Here is a 14,059-nt window from a genome sequence, read left to right as displayed (position 1 = left end):
TTCAGAGAGGTGGGTAATGACCTCAGAATGAGGACTAGTTACCAAGGACTGAGTATTATTAGAAAGGTTATTAGCCACAAAGTGTGTAAATAGGCAGCAGCTTCAGGAGGGGGACTTTGTAACCTAATAGGGGCAGCTTCAGAAGGGTTAATAGTGACTAATAATAGGGGAGGAAAAATCTGCAATTACCTCTGCAGCTTCTCTTACATAGCATTTGCACATTACAGTAAGGGCTGATGAGACTATAAAGAGAACAGTTGTAGAGCTGGACGTTTAGCTGCACAGATATCTGTGTCTAATAAACACGATGCCTATAATAGAACTCAGGATACTATGGTATCAGACAATGCTAATGCGAGCGGCACCAAAAGATTATGGCATCATACTTACTGGGCGGTAACGCTGCTGGTTTAGGTGGATCTGTTGGCGTACTCTTATTTGTACCAGGGCTCAAAAGCTTGACGTAATTGGCAGGGAACCAGCCAATCTGTCTTTTTTTCCCTCGGGCCTATAAGGAGTAGACGTAGAAAACAAATTCAGTAATCTAAACACTGGCCTGTCACATGTGTATGAGAGAGGAGCGAAATCTCAGAAACACTATATACAGTATGACCCGGACAGGTCAGGGTGTTATTGTTTAGGTGGAGGCACAAATATTACATTGTTGATTTTAAATAGTCGGGAATAAAGATTAAAATAAAACTATTTCTAACAGAGGTTAAAGTAACAGTTACATGTAATAGGATACGTTCAGTATCCCGGCACAGGGAATGCCGGCGATTAGAATGCTGCCGCCGGAATCCCGACACCTGTCACGATCCTGGCGCCAGCATCCCGAAGGTAAGCAGCTAGGTTAGGAGTAGGGTGGTTAGGCACTAGGGGGGAGGGTTAGGTTTAGGCACTGGGGAGGGAGGGTTAGGGATCGGGGAGGCTAGGTTTAGGCACCGGGGAGGGAGGGAGAGGGTTAGGCACTAGGAGGGAGGGTTAGGTTTAGGGATCGGGGAGGTAGGTTTAGGCACTTGTGAGGGAGGGAGGGAGAGGGTTAGGCACTAGGAGGGAGGGTTAGGTTTAGGGATCGGGGAGGTAGGTTTTAGGCACTTGTGGTGGAGGTTAGGTTTAGGCACCAGGGAGGGAGGCACAAAAACAGACAAATCTCAGGTGCACAACTCCAAATTATTAATAATATATAAATGCAATAAAATTTTGCAATCAATAGAGGTTTTTAGCATAATAATAATAATAATCTTTCCCATATACACCAGGGAGGGAGGGTTAGGGAGCGGGGAGGTTAGGTTTAGGCACTTGTGGGGGAGGTTAGGTTTAGGCACTTGTGGGGGAGGGTTAGGCACTAGGGGGGAAGGGTTAGGTTTAGGCACCGGGGAGGTTAGGTTTAGGCACTTGTGGGGGAGGTTAGGTTTAGGGACCGGGGAGCTAGGGTTAGGTAGAGGGTTAGGGTTATGCTCTAGGGGGGAGGGATAGGTTTGGGCACTGGGGGGGCGGGTGTTAGGTTTAGGGAGCGGGGAGGTTAGGTTTAGGCACTTGTGGTGGAGGTTAGGTTTAGGCACCAGGGAGGGAGGGTTAGGGAGAGGGTTAGGTTTAGGCATCAGGGAGGGAGGGTTAGGGATCGGGGAGGTGGGTTTAGGCACTTGTGGGGGAGGCTAGGTTTAGGCACCGGGGAGGGAGAGGGTTAGGCACTAGGAGGGAGGGTTAGGTTTAGGGATCGGGGAGGTAGGTTTAGGCACTTGTGGGGGAGGCTAGGTTTAGGCACCGGGGAGGGAGGGATAGGGAGAGGGTTAGGCACTAGGAGGGAGGGTTAGGTTTAGGGATCGGGGAGGTAGGTTTAGGCACTTGTGGGGGAGGCTAGGTTTAGGCACTGGGGAGGGAGGGAGAGGGTTAGGCACTAGTAGGGAGGGTTAGGTTTAGGGATCGGGGAGGTAGGTTTAGGCACTTGTGGTGGAGGTTAGGTTTAGGCACCAGGGAGGGAGGGTTAGGGATCGGGGAGGTAGGTTTAGGCACCGGGGAGGGAGGGAGGGATAGGGAGAGGTAGGCACTAGAAGGGAGGGTTAGGTTTAGGGATCGGGGAGGGAGGTTTAGGCACTTGTGGTGGAGGCTAGGTTTAGGCACTGGAGAGGGAGGGTTAGGTTTAGGGAGCGGGGAGGTTAGGTTTAGGCACTTGGGAGGGAGGGTTAGGTAGAGGGTTAGGGTTATGCTCTAGGGGGGAGGGATAGGTTTAGGCACTGGGGGGGGGGGGGGTTAGGTTTAGGGAGCGGGGAGGTTAGGTTTAGGCACTTGTGGTGGAGGTTAGGTTTAGGCACCAGGGAGGGAGGGTTAGGTTTAGGCACTTGTGGGTAAGGCTAGGTTTACGCACCGGGGAGGGAGGGATAGGGAGAGGGTTAGACCCTAGGAGGGAGAGTTAGGGATCGGGGAGGTAGGTTTAGGCACTTGTGGGGGAGGCTAGGTTTAGGCACCGGGGAGGGAGGGATAGGGAGAGGGTTAGGCATTAGGAGGGAGGGTTAGGTTTAGGGATCGGGGAGGTAGGTTTAGGCACTTGTGGTGGAGGTTAGGTTTAGGCACCAGAGAGGGAGGGTTAGGGATCGGGGAGGCTAGGTTTAGGCACTGGGGAGGGAGGGATAGGGAGAGGGTTAGGCACTAGGAGGGAGGGTTAGGTTTAGGGATCGGGGAGGTAGGTTTAGGCACTTGTGGGGGAGGCTAGGTTTAGGCACTGGAGAGGGAGGGTTAGGTTTAGGGAGCGGGGAGGTTAGGTTTAGGCACCAGGGAGGGAGGGTTAGGGATACCTACAAACAGGTGTCTGTATCCTAACCCTGTCGGGATGCCGGCGTCAGGATTTTGACTGCCGGGATTCCGAGTGCTGGCATCCCGTACCCAACCCCATGTAATAGGTAACAGATCAAAAGATATAATGTAACTATGTTTAAATTCATATAATAATATAATGTGCACTTCCTATATACGGTAATGAACTACAAGCTGGTGTCCTAGCAACTAGCCAAGGCTATAACAAGGCTTCCTTGCTGTATACCTTATGTTGCCAGAAAGTCATCTGATATACACAGAAAAATATATATATTCCTCCACTTGAATACATCATTGAGGCTTCTGAAAATATTCACATCAATTACGGATATTTTCTCTGTATAGCAGGCTCATTGTACATATACACTACGGCAAACACTGACCTGTAACTCTCCTTCCCACCAGCCTCCGGGGTTCTTTTTCCTAATGAGAATCAGCTGTCCAGGGGCCAATGTGAGCTGCTCAGGGCCGGTGGCTGTATAAGGGGCTATAACTTGGGCAATTTCTGGAGGGGAAGACAGAAGTGGTCTCACATATAGTATCCTTTCCCCAGCATTCAGCAGTGCCAGGCAGGTCTCTCTGTTCTAACCTAAATCTTCTATAGCCAAACTAAACATAATGTTCCCGATTCAGAGTTGCAGGCAAAGCGTTAGGCATTATGTGATCGGAAATAAATGCGAATATACGCCTGTATTCAGAGTCGGCGGCATCTATGTGACCGCTCTGCCGCACCCATTCGCTTGGGGAAGATGCGGGCATTACTATTAGTGCTGGGAGGTGTAGTTCCACAACAGCTGGAGGACCGCATGTTGAATGCCCCCAATATACACGTTCACGGCACACTTATGCGTGCGAAAGCTTAGTTGCCGGTAAAGTGGGGGTGTAGCCGAGATGCCGATGACTCTGAATTGCTTAGACTTGCATGGAACGCTGAATCAGGCCCAACAGACTTACAGTGAAGCACAAATATATCACACAAGCAAACTACACAACATAAAATTACAGAAGCAATACTAAAACGTAATTAAACATTTCAGTCACTACCATAGATTTACACATTTATGTTTTTATTAATTACTTTAGTGTTTAACACGTTATCTTATGAACTTTATGATGAAAACAAAATGGGTCATTAAAGGGACTGCAAAAAGGACAGATCTGCCAACGCCTTTTTATTCCGGCAAGATCATGGACCATGCGGTATAGAAAGTCTCCATTAGGACTTGGGCTCATTAAATAGATAATTATTGCTCCTGTCACTTCAATATCCCCAACCTGCAGGGAACTCAGGTTATTTTCTAACCAAGCCCCACAGGTCAGCGCCGGAGAGGAACCAATCAAGATATGCGGCATGCCTATATTCTGTGTGCGACTGTGGTTATATCTGCATGCGAAACGCTACATTAGTGTCACACCCGCAGTCGCACACAGAACATAGGCATGCTGCATATCATTTTAGATCAGCAGAAGCTGCTTGCGCATCCTATTTACATCCCTGCGCGGATAAGAAGCATTTGAAGGTAAAAAGTCGCACAAAAAAACGACGCTCAGTGCATACGTCAAGGCATGGCGCGACTAGCAGGGCTGTTTCACGAGCGAGGAAGTAAGATGTTTGTGGACACATATGTAGGGACCAGAACAGAGTTCTGATAGGTGATAATAGAACCGTAAGACTCCAGTACCTGAGAGATTCCAAACAAAGACAGGGACTCCGCTGGATGATCTTCTGATAAAAGCAAATGAATGATCATCACATCCCTTGGCCACAAGAGGGCACCCATGCGCTTTATAATCTGCATGAACATCCAAGGAGGGAAGAGCCCAAAACTGGAAATAGTGGGATCGAAATAAGCTGGTGACTCTCTCAAATCTGAATACGTAAGTAAAAGTCACTGGTGTCCATAAAACCACTGCATACTGCCGATGACCGATCTCAACAAATCATCTTGAAGTTGTCCACCCAAACAAAGGCATAGAGAGTCTTGCAGTTGTAACAGTCAGAAAAGAGCCCCCCAAAAAATAAGGTTTGAATAATACGTCTCCACTTCCGACAGATAACACCTGACGTTAGTAACTTATGAATAGCTCCTCATTCAGACACCTCTCAGAAGTATTCAACCATCATCACCTATTCAGACCAAGACCTCACTGAACGCACACCATATGAAAGGTGCTTCAATCACTTTCCCATTAGCTTGTTGTTCCAAGCAGACACTGAAGTAGGTCTCACTTTCCCCACTAAGCATTTTCCCCATTTTTATATCCAAAGTAATGGGCAATCGGGTTCCTAGACAATCGGAGCGTACATCTTGGATGGCTTTGCCATTTATCTTTTTGCACTTTAGTTAATGATAAAGGGTTTATAATCTGCATGTAGACTGCAACTTCCATGTCGGTTAACCCAAGCAGCGCAGAGCAAACTATCCAATCATGGAGATGAAGGGAAGGATAGAAACAACTTCTACCACGTAAAGGCAGCAAGTAAATAAAAAGTTATGTTGGCCATGTGCTGTCGGAACAATTTAGGAAGATCACTAGCACAACATGGCAGATCAAACGATGTAGCTTTTAAATAAATATCCAAGGCGCACGCAGCTGCTCATCGTGATAACTGAATTGCCCCCAATGAGTATATGGTCAGGCTCAGCCAGCAATTTAGGCCAGGCTGGTTCTGCCACATCTCTGGCGAAACCCCCGGCCTATGAGAGTCAACGGTCAACCTAACAAGCAGCACATAGGGCACCTGTGCCTGACTGTCCACTGGGCAACTAGGACGGACTTTATAGTGTATGAAGGTTACCGATGAACCACACCCAGGCCACTTTATCAGACATGACGCAGTAAGCAGTCCGCCTGTCCTCCATGTAAACTTCAAATAAAATTAAAAGGCTTGAGACAGCCCGAAGAAGCGTCCGGCTCCCTCAGGCACTTGTATCTAAACTGAGGGGGGAGGAGCCAACTTAAATTCTAATGAATTCTTAAAGTGCCGGTTCTACTCGTCCACCTGTCTATAACCCAGTGTATATGCTCCAGTGTCCCCTAGTGGATGGAGGAGAAAAGAGGATAGGTAACTTGCAGAGGTTACTGCAGTTCTGGTAACTTGCATTCAGATTTGAATTCTGCGCACAGTTTATTATGGTTTTTAAAATGAAATCTGTTTTTTTATGTTCTTTAGTATTCATTCTTTAGATGGACAGCGAGGATTGAGGGCAAATTTGTTTTGGGATGTAGTCGGCATCCTAGGCGGTCGGTATGCCGGCGGTAGGCTGCGGGAAAGGTGGATTAAGGGGAAGGTTAGGGGTAAGGACACTTATCCTATTCTGTCGGTATTCTGACCAGCCGGCATCCCGACCACTGAGATCCTGTACCCAAATCTTTGTTATTTTAGTGGGGCAATATAGAATTGATCAGTGATTAAATGTGGGATAGGGTTTCATTAAGATATTAAGCATCAACATTATTTTAATGATAAACTGCTCCATCAGCAAATGCAAACAGATTCTACAGTATGTCCGGTTTTGCGCTATGCAATAATACATATCAAACAGAAGGAAAAGTAACAGTGCTTGTGTAGTCCACCTTATAACATATACACTGTTTATGGGGGGGCACTAGTGTACGATTTTCTGTGTAATTTAAAAGCAGCAATTACCCATTAAAGAAAAACAATAAAACTTGTCACTGTAAAATCCAGCAACAAAATCGCTAAAAAAAAAAATCTGTACTTTTGCAAACCTGGACCCTGTCACATTTCCCCCTTGTACATTTATCTGTCCATCATCTGCTCTAGATAAATAAAGAAATACTGATGAACACACCTGGTTTCTTTCCAAGGCTTCCCGTTTTCCCCGCAGTGCCCATTCCCTTTAAAGAAATAGCAATTTTGCATTAGAATTGATTTAAGAAAAAAAAAAAAGGAAGAAATAACAGTATGTTTACCATGTAATAGTCAGATGTAGTGACAGGTCGTAAAACCTTTCCCTGCAATCAATGGATCCTGACCATCCTGCGAGGTCAGGTGGTGTGTGTGCATGCTGGTCGGCAAATGTACCTAGACCGGCTTTATATAGGAGCATGTTATAAAGAGGATGTAAGAGTAATACAGGAAGAGTGAGGAGAGGTGAGAGTCGGAGAAGAGGAAGTGGTAATAGAGCTGTAGATCAGACAGGAGGACGGCTAACGCTGGCAATATCCCAGGACTCATTTCCTTACAGTGTGCAGGGAGTGCTATCCACAATGAGAGCAGTAAGAGGAGTATTTCTGGTTGCTTTTACCTCTGAATCTTTGAGTCTGACATAGTTGGAAGGGAAGACGCCAGTTTTATCTCCTACTGTCCCCGTCCACCAGTCACCGTCTTTCTTAATGACTACAATCATATCTCCTTGCTGGAAGGTCAGGTCGCCTTGTTCATTGCTCTCATACGTGTACATCGCTATGTACTCTGCAAACAAACGTCTGGTTAGGGATTATACCAGATGACATAACCTGGCAGAGGCTGAAATGTCAGCTCCTCTGCTACATTCCTCTACTGTGCCAGTTACAGGAGACCAGAGGCGGCATCAGTACTTCTCCAGGAATAAAACATTCGTATCAATATTATTTACTTATGTAACCAACATTTGGGAGCAGGGTAATTATCCTTCAGTCCAATATCATACTAGATAGCCGTCTGCTGCTGTATTATTCCCAGGGTCAGGTCCTCAATATAAGGGCGCCCTAAGTCACAATCCCAGATGGCTCTGGTTCTAGTCCAACCACTGGCTCTCATGGGGATCAGTATACAGAACTGGTCCCAATATTGCAGTGAGAGCACCCTAATGTATGCTGCTTCCCGGCCCAATATGGGAAGGAGAGGGGGTCATTCTGCAGTCAGCAAAATCGTAATCTCTCTGCCCCCGAAGCGGGCTGCTCTCACTTGGCCCAGAGCTGCTACACCAAGCAGGCCCCATAGAACTATAACAAGATTATGCTTCGTTCCTATTACATACATGTATTAATGATATTTCCCTGCCTCACTATTCCTGTCTTATATTATCCCTCCATTTTATTTATTACGCAGTGGATAGCTTGTTGTAACAGATTACTATTACTACTAAAACAATCACTCCAGGAACATACTGGTAGGTTAATTGGCTACTGACAAAAAAAAACAAAAAAAACACTAACTCTAATGTGCGAGACTTTTTGTGTACATGTGGTAGGGAATATAGATTGTAAGCTCCACTGGGGCAGGGACTAATGTGAATGACTAAATATTCTCTGTAAAGTGCTGTGGAATGGGTGTGCGCTATATATTAATGGTTAAGAAGTAATTTATTGGTCTATTTCTTATACTATATTTTATGGTCAGAAACCACCAAGGCACCCAATCAGCTATTTCCCTTCCTTCTATGCCCGGCTGTCTCTTTCCATGCAGATTTACTAAGGAGCGTCAGGTTACCTGATGAAATAAGACCTTACTTTCACATTCCTTGTAACCCTAACAGTGATCCGATAACCGGACAGCTCAAAACAAGGTCCAGGGAAAACTGCACAGGCTACAGGCCCCATCTCCATAGCGAACATTGGACAGAGGCATAGAGAGGTGTCAGTGAACACGGAGCTCGGCCTCACCTTCGCTTTGGACAGAAGGCTTAAACGCTGGTGATGAGATTCTCTTCAAACTTGCCGGGCTTTCTGAGGACGTTGAATCAATGCTGTGGAAGAGAAAATGGAAATGAGCAGAGGGCAAAGGTAAACCTAGAGTCTCAGTAAGAAGTGACAATATATGTAATAATGCTGTAGCTCCCATCAGACGCATGAATGCCTTCTCCTGCAGGCCGGGTCACGGCTCGATGTATGGGCGACAGATATCACTTGTGCTCGCTGACACATGGCGTAGTGCATGGAAGAGCGAAAATAAATAGAATGGTGCAAATCTACGACTTGTAACAAGAATTTATCAAAACATCACCATATTATTGTAAGCGTTCGCTCAGATCTATTAAAATATATACGGTTTTCAGAAAAACTTGGGCCACTGCAACAGAATAATAAAGAAAAGCAGAGGGCCGCATCATACCAGAGGGCTTCCATTTTGACGCCATTGGTTTAACGCAACAGATATGCTTAAAAATGTTATATAAAAACATTAATTCACACCACTTCGTCCTGTATTAATTTCTAGATCAGTGATCGGCAGCCTGATATACTTCAGGGGCTGCGTGTGTGGCCCCCTAACCTTAAACAAAACGCCGCACATTACTGCGAAACATACATTAAAGACAGACACTTCTCGGTAATAACATATCAGCAGCAAGTATCACACTCTATACCAGTGTTGGCTAACCTTGACACTCCAGCTGTTGTGGAACTATATATCCCAGCATGCCCTGCCACAGTTTTAGCATGCCCTAATTGCAAAACTGTAGCAGTGCATGCTGGGTTATGTAGTTCCATAACAGCTGGAGTGTCAAGGTTAGCCAACACTGCTCTATACCAAACAAATCAGACAAAGTAGGAAGGAACTGGCAGCTGAAGGTTTAGAGAGCCCCCTGCTGGCCCATTACTGTTCTACATGGTTACCTCATTATGTAGTTGTAAATAAATAAATCATATATAGCACCAGCATATTCTGTTGCGAATTACAATTGTGAAAAAAATTATAATAAAACAAGACTGGGTAATAACATTCAGAGGTAAGAGGGCTCTACTTGCCAGCTAATAATCTATATGGGGTACAATATCACTACCGAGAGAGAAACGCGGAGGTGAAAACATCATCAGGCCCGGAAGTGTTTGGGTAGAACAGTAATTAGGGGGAACTCCATTGGTCAATAATATACATATACTGCACACTCACACAGTCCATTACTTTGTGTCAGCAGCCAGGGTCGCTGAGACTGATGGGCACAGGTGCTGGTGGGGAGAGGGGGGGCGGGGGGGGATGCTGGCGCCGCATTCGGAGGAGAAATCACAGCAAAACAGGGGGCATGGTTACACCTCCCTTGCACCCCTGGGCCCCTACTGTACCCGGCTCCTCCACCCACTCAGCAGCTGATCATGAGGTTGCCGCTTCAGCCAGGTCAGTTGAGCTCTGCTGTACATAGCTGAATTTACCTCTAAGATTTGGGATTTAGTCACACAAACAATTTAAAAAATCGTCTATAATAGGTGACGTACGAACCTGGTAGACTTCCTTAGGGGACCAGAAATGAGCTTCACGTAGGATTTGGGAAACCAGCCCTTGTGCCCCTGGACCTCACCAAACCACCACATATCTTGCTGCTCCAATACGGTGATAATGTCGCTTTTGTTGAAATTTAGGTGGTTGTCCTTCTTGGCCCTCCAAGGATACAGGGCTTGTGCTTGGAGTCCCTCTACTTTTTCTCCCTATAAATAGAACAAACAATTGTATGTAGTAAAAATAAGCTACACAGTGAAATAAACCAAGAAAAAAAACAAACAAATCGAACTCTATTGGGCGGATTTAAAAAACCCAGGCGCCATGTGCAGAAGTTCATCTCAAACGCAACCAAACAAGCATACGTTTTGTAAATGGCGCTACAAAATAAATAAACTCATTGGTTGTGAACGTAGCACCGTGTTATGTTTCTAGTGGTGAGTGTATGTTAATCTAATTGAGGCACGTAGATCTCACCTTCAGGCAGCCTGAAAGGAACCATTTTCAAAGGACATTTATATATATATATATATATATATATATATATATATATATATATATATATATATATAATCAGTTTTAAAATAACTGAAGGGATTAGATTCATGGTATGTGTATAGGTGCCTTTCTGTACAGATTATAGATCCAGGGCCACCAAATTCAGCACCAACATACCTGCCCCAGTACAGGAGAAGGAGAAGAGCCCGTTACGGTTGCGGGTGTAAAAGCAGAGCGCTGCCGGATCTGGCCGGCACTGGGTACAGACAGTGAAGGCTGAGCCGCCCACGAATCCCAATTGTCGGTTTCTGCTTTCTCATTATTATTACTTGGCCACCTATTGAACAGAGAGGAAAGTGAGAGGAACACAGGCACAATTAGTGTAAAGAAATGTACACACTGGCAGGAAGTACAGTGCACTTGTCACCCATATACAGCGAAGGCAGCCATTGTGTGTTTTGGTGAGGTTACCGATTCCTAGACCATTGATAGGCTGCAGTCCCATGGACAAAGGTTCAGCCCAAAATAAGTCTCCCCCACCGCTGATCCATTTCAGACAGTATGATAATAACTTCTGTATGGATCGCTGCTCCCACAGTACAAAAATGACTCAGGGGGTTAAATCAATAAAAATGTATTGTCACATCCCCATTAAAAAAATGTGTCAGCGAAATTGTAGCGCAAGATACTCAGTAAGATAAATGACATAAAATCCAGCAAAATGTAAAAATTGACACTAATAATTGCGGCAGGAAAACAGGATTTTGGTACTTACCGATAAATCCCTTTCTCCGATTCCACAGGGGACACTGGAGTTCAAGACAGTGGGGTATAGACGGTGGTAGAGTAGAGCTTGGCACCTTAAATAATTTAGAAGTGTGACTGGCTCCTCCCCCTCTCTGCCCCATCAGCCCCAGTTTAAGAACTGAGCCCGAGAAGAGACGGAGGACAACAGGAAAATGAGGAGAAGGAGAAGACCACAGAACGGAACAAGACCGACTGAAGGAGAACAGAGGAAACCACTGCAGGGAATCATGCAGTCACACAACCATAGAAGGAACGAAACAACTGGCAGGTATGCAGCGCTGGGCGGGCGTCCAGTGTCCCCTGTGGAATCGGAGAAAGGGATTTATCGGTAAGTACCAAAATCCTGTTTTCTCCTTCATCCACTAGGGGACACTGGAGTTCAAGACAGTGGGGACGTCCCAAAGCCAACCTCCTGGGTGGCAAGCGCTGAGAACATGCCAACCCTTTGGCCAACCGAACAGGGACCGCCAAGAACCAGAGGTTCAACGGAAAGGCAAGAGCTGAGGATCAAATGTCGTGAGCCAGGAGACAATCAGAACTCCCTGCGGAACAGACACAGAAATACCACAACTTACAGCGTAAATAGAATGGAATAAGCGGCTAGCGAGAAAACACCTTCAGGTGAGAAGCATCCTAACGCTGTAAGCTCAGCTGAAAACAGACCAAGCCGGACTGTTGGGAGCAGAGAACTCCAACCCGAATCCATATGAGAAGGGCAGTAACCCGAGAACAAAACTCGAGAAAACCGTACCAGATTCAGAAACAGAAAGCTGCAACAGTCGCAGATAGCAGAATACCAGCACTGTTGGACATAGTCATAAAGATACAAGTATAACGATACCAATCTACAGAAACAGAGCTGATCCTGTCCACAGACTCCTAACAGAGTATGCAGAGAGGTAAAAGACAAGGCCGAACAGTCACCATGAACCATTCTGGAAGTCCAACTACTACAAAGTTGTAAACCAGCGGAAGGGAGAGACCATAGAAGTCTCCAACGAGTGGAGATCACACTGGGAATGAGGCCGAGGCAGCTTCGAGAGGATTGAGATTACAATACCTGTCAGAGGGTCAGACAGCAGAACAACCCATTCTGAAAACAGAGTAGAAAACAGCGACTGAACACCTGCAGTCGAAAAGCAAATCACAGCCACAAACTTCAAAACAACAGACAACTTCCAACATGATGGAAGTGCGTAGGCAGTACCAACCGCTGGCCTGAACATATGGTGAACAACCAGGATACCCTAGTAGTTATAGAGCACGGATGCAACAGCCACGCAGGAAGCTACCAATATAGGGAAGCATTCCATACCACAAGGCTAGAGCACTAGGACAACCCTGAAGGTACCAGTCAGGTACCCGTCAATGTGATGAAAACATCCACAGAGACTGAACAGGAAATCCACCAGGCCCCCTGCGTAGGACATATTGACTGTCACACTTTAATGTAAAGATGTGCACTAGACCCTCAAAGCGCTTCAGTCCATAATCCCAACAGATCTAGTAGAAGAGTGTCACTAATCTCAATGTTGATTAAAAAAGCAGATGGCTGCTAGGACCGCAGCTAGGGTGCATAAGGGAGAAAGCGGCTATGCAATAACAGGTTGAGCATTAGTGGGGTAAGCCCGCTTACCTGTGAGCGGCCAAAAGCCCTCTGGACGCTATGTAGAATGTCACTGACCTTTTTCATCTCACAGCAACCTGCCCCGTCAGGTATAGGGAATAGCTTCAGTGGGCTAAGACCCAATGCTCTACAGCACGGACTTCAGTCTGGAGACGTTGCAGTAGAAAACACTGTATAAACTAGCAAAATGTTAGTGGAGGTAGGAAGGTCGTTCAACAGGACTCTATACCTGAGCTTGTTATATTAGGGATGTGTATCCATATAGACATTATACCTATACCACAAAACGGTCTACTAGTTTAAGTATCAGTACATTAACACTTATAATGGAGAAGTGTGTATTACGCCCATCAATCTAATAAAATCCAGGCCTGACCCTGCCTATATCGGCGGGGGCCCTAGGCCTTCATGTAATTTAACAAATTAATCCCTGATTACAGAATAGAACCTGGATTCTCTATGTACAGATAGAATGTACCTAGGGGCCCTTTAGAGACTCATGTTATTGAGATATGTGACAAGACAATAATATGGAGTACCGGAATCTATACTGAGAAGGGTACCTGTACATAGACAGAGTGCATTAGTTATCCCGAGAAAGGAAGGGACATATCTGTAGTGATAACCAATAGGGTTAAAAACCAGGTTTTGCCAATTATTAGAAAATATGCATACAAGTAATGGGAATATATCAGTATATATACACCCGTACATACAGATAAACATAGTTGCATAAGAAGGCCATCTCTTTGAAAGGAAGAGTAGTGCCAACATAGCAAGTTAACTTGTCAGACTCCGGCATCGGGAGATCAGCATGCTATATTTATATATGTCCTGCTATATCCTGCATTCTCAGTGTCTTATAAGTTTGCTACCAAGTGCAAAGTTAAAATAATCGTAGATCACCCTAAAGGGGGGCGCCATAGATAGGGACTAACAAGAAGGAACTACAACCCCAGGAGGATGGAAGTACATATCTTTATATACAAGAAGGCCCCAGTCATGTATAGGGTTCATAATATATGCAATGTCTATCACTATGTAAGCTGCAGAACTTGACTCTAGTCTACAGAGCCACCATTTAATATATATATATATATATATATATATATATATACACACATATATATATAGATAAGCTGACAGCTTTG

At 45.4% G+C, this 14,059-nt stretch overlaps 1 protein-coding gene across 5 annotated transcripts in view; it reads right to left on the bottom strand.

Moving 5' to 3' along the window:
• Positions 1–14,059, bottom strand: part of ITSN1 (intersectin 1) — a 161,186-nt gene that overhangs the window by 47,853 nt on the left and 99,274 nt on the right. For all 5 annotated transcript variants that reach the window (XR_015874870.1, XM_088461696.1, XM_088461695.1 and 2 more), the window contains 7 exons: positions 10,652–10,811; positions 9,980–10,185; positions 8,428–8,510; positions 7,089–7,255; positions 6,633–6,678; positions 3,198–3,319; positions 391–508 (listed from right to left, as the gene is read on the bottom strand). Coding sequence is in view for 4 of the 5 variants with exons in the window: in XM_088461696.1 (XP_088317822.1) it covers positions 391–508; positions 3,198–3,319; positions 6,633–6,678; positions 7,089–7,255; positions 8,428–8,510; positions 9,980–10,185; positions 10,652–10,811 (902 nt within the window). In the remaining variant the exon portion in view is untranslated. The remainder of the gene's footprint in view (positions 1–390; positions 509–3,197; positions 3,320–6,632; positions 6,679–7,088; positions 7,256–8,427; positions 8,511–9,979; positions 10,186–10,651; positions 10,812–14,059) is intronic.

The sequence above is a fragment of the Taudactylus pleione genome, unplaced genomic scaffold (assembly GCF_031769625.1).
Source record: "Taudactylus pleione unplaced genomic scaffold, aTauple2 ptg001086l, whole genome shotgun sequence".
Lineage (NCBI taxonomy): Eukaryota > Metazoa > Chordata > Amphibia > Anura > Myobatrachidae > Taudactylus > Taudactylus pleione.
This window is presented reverse-complemented; position numbering and strand designations above follow the sequence as displayed.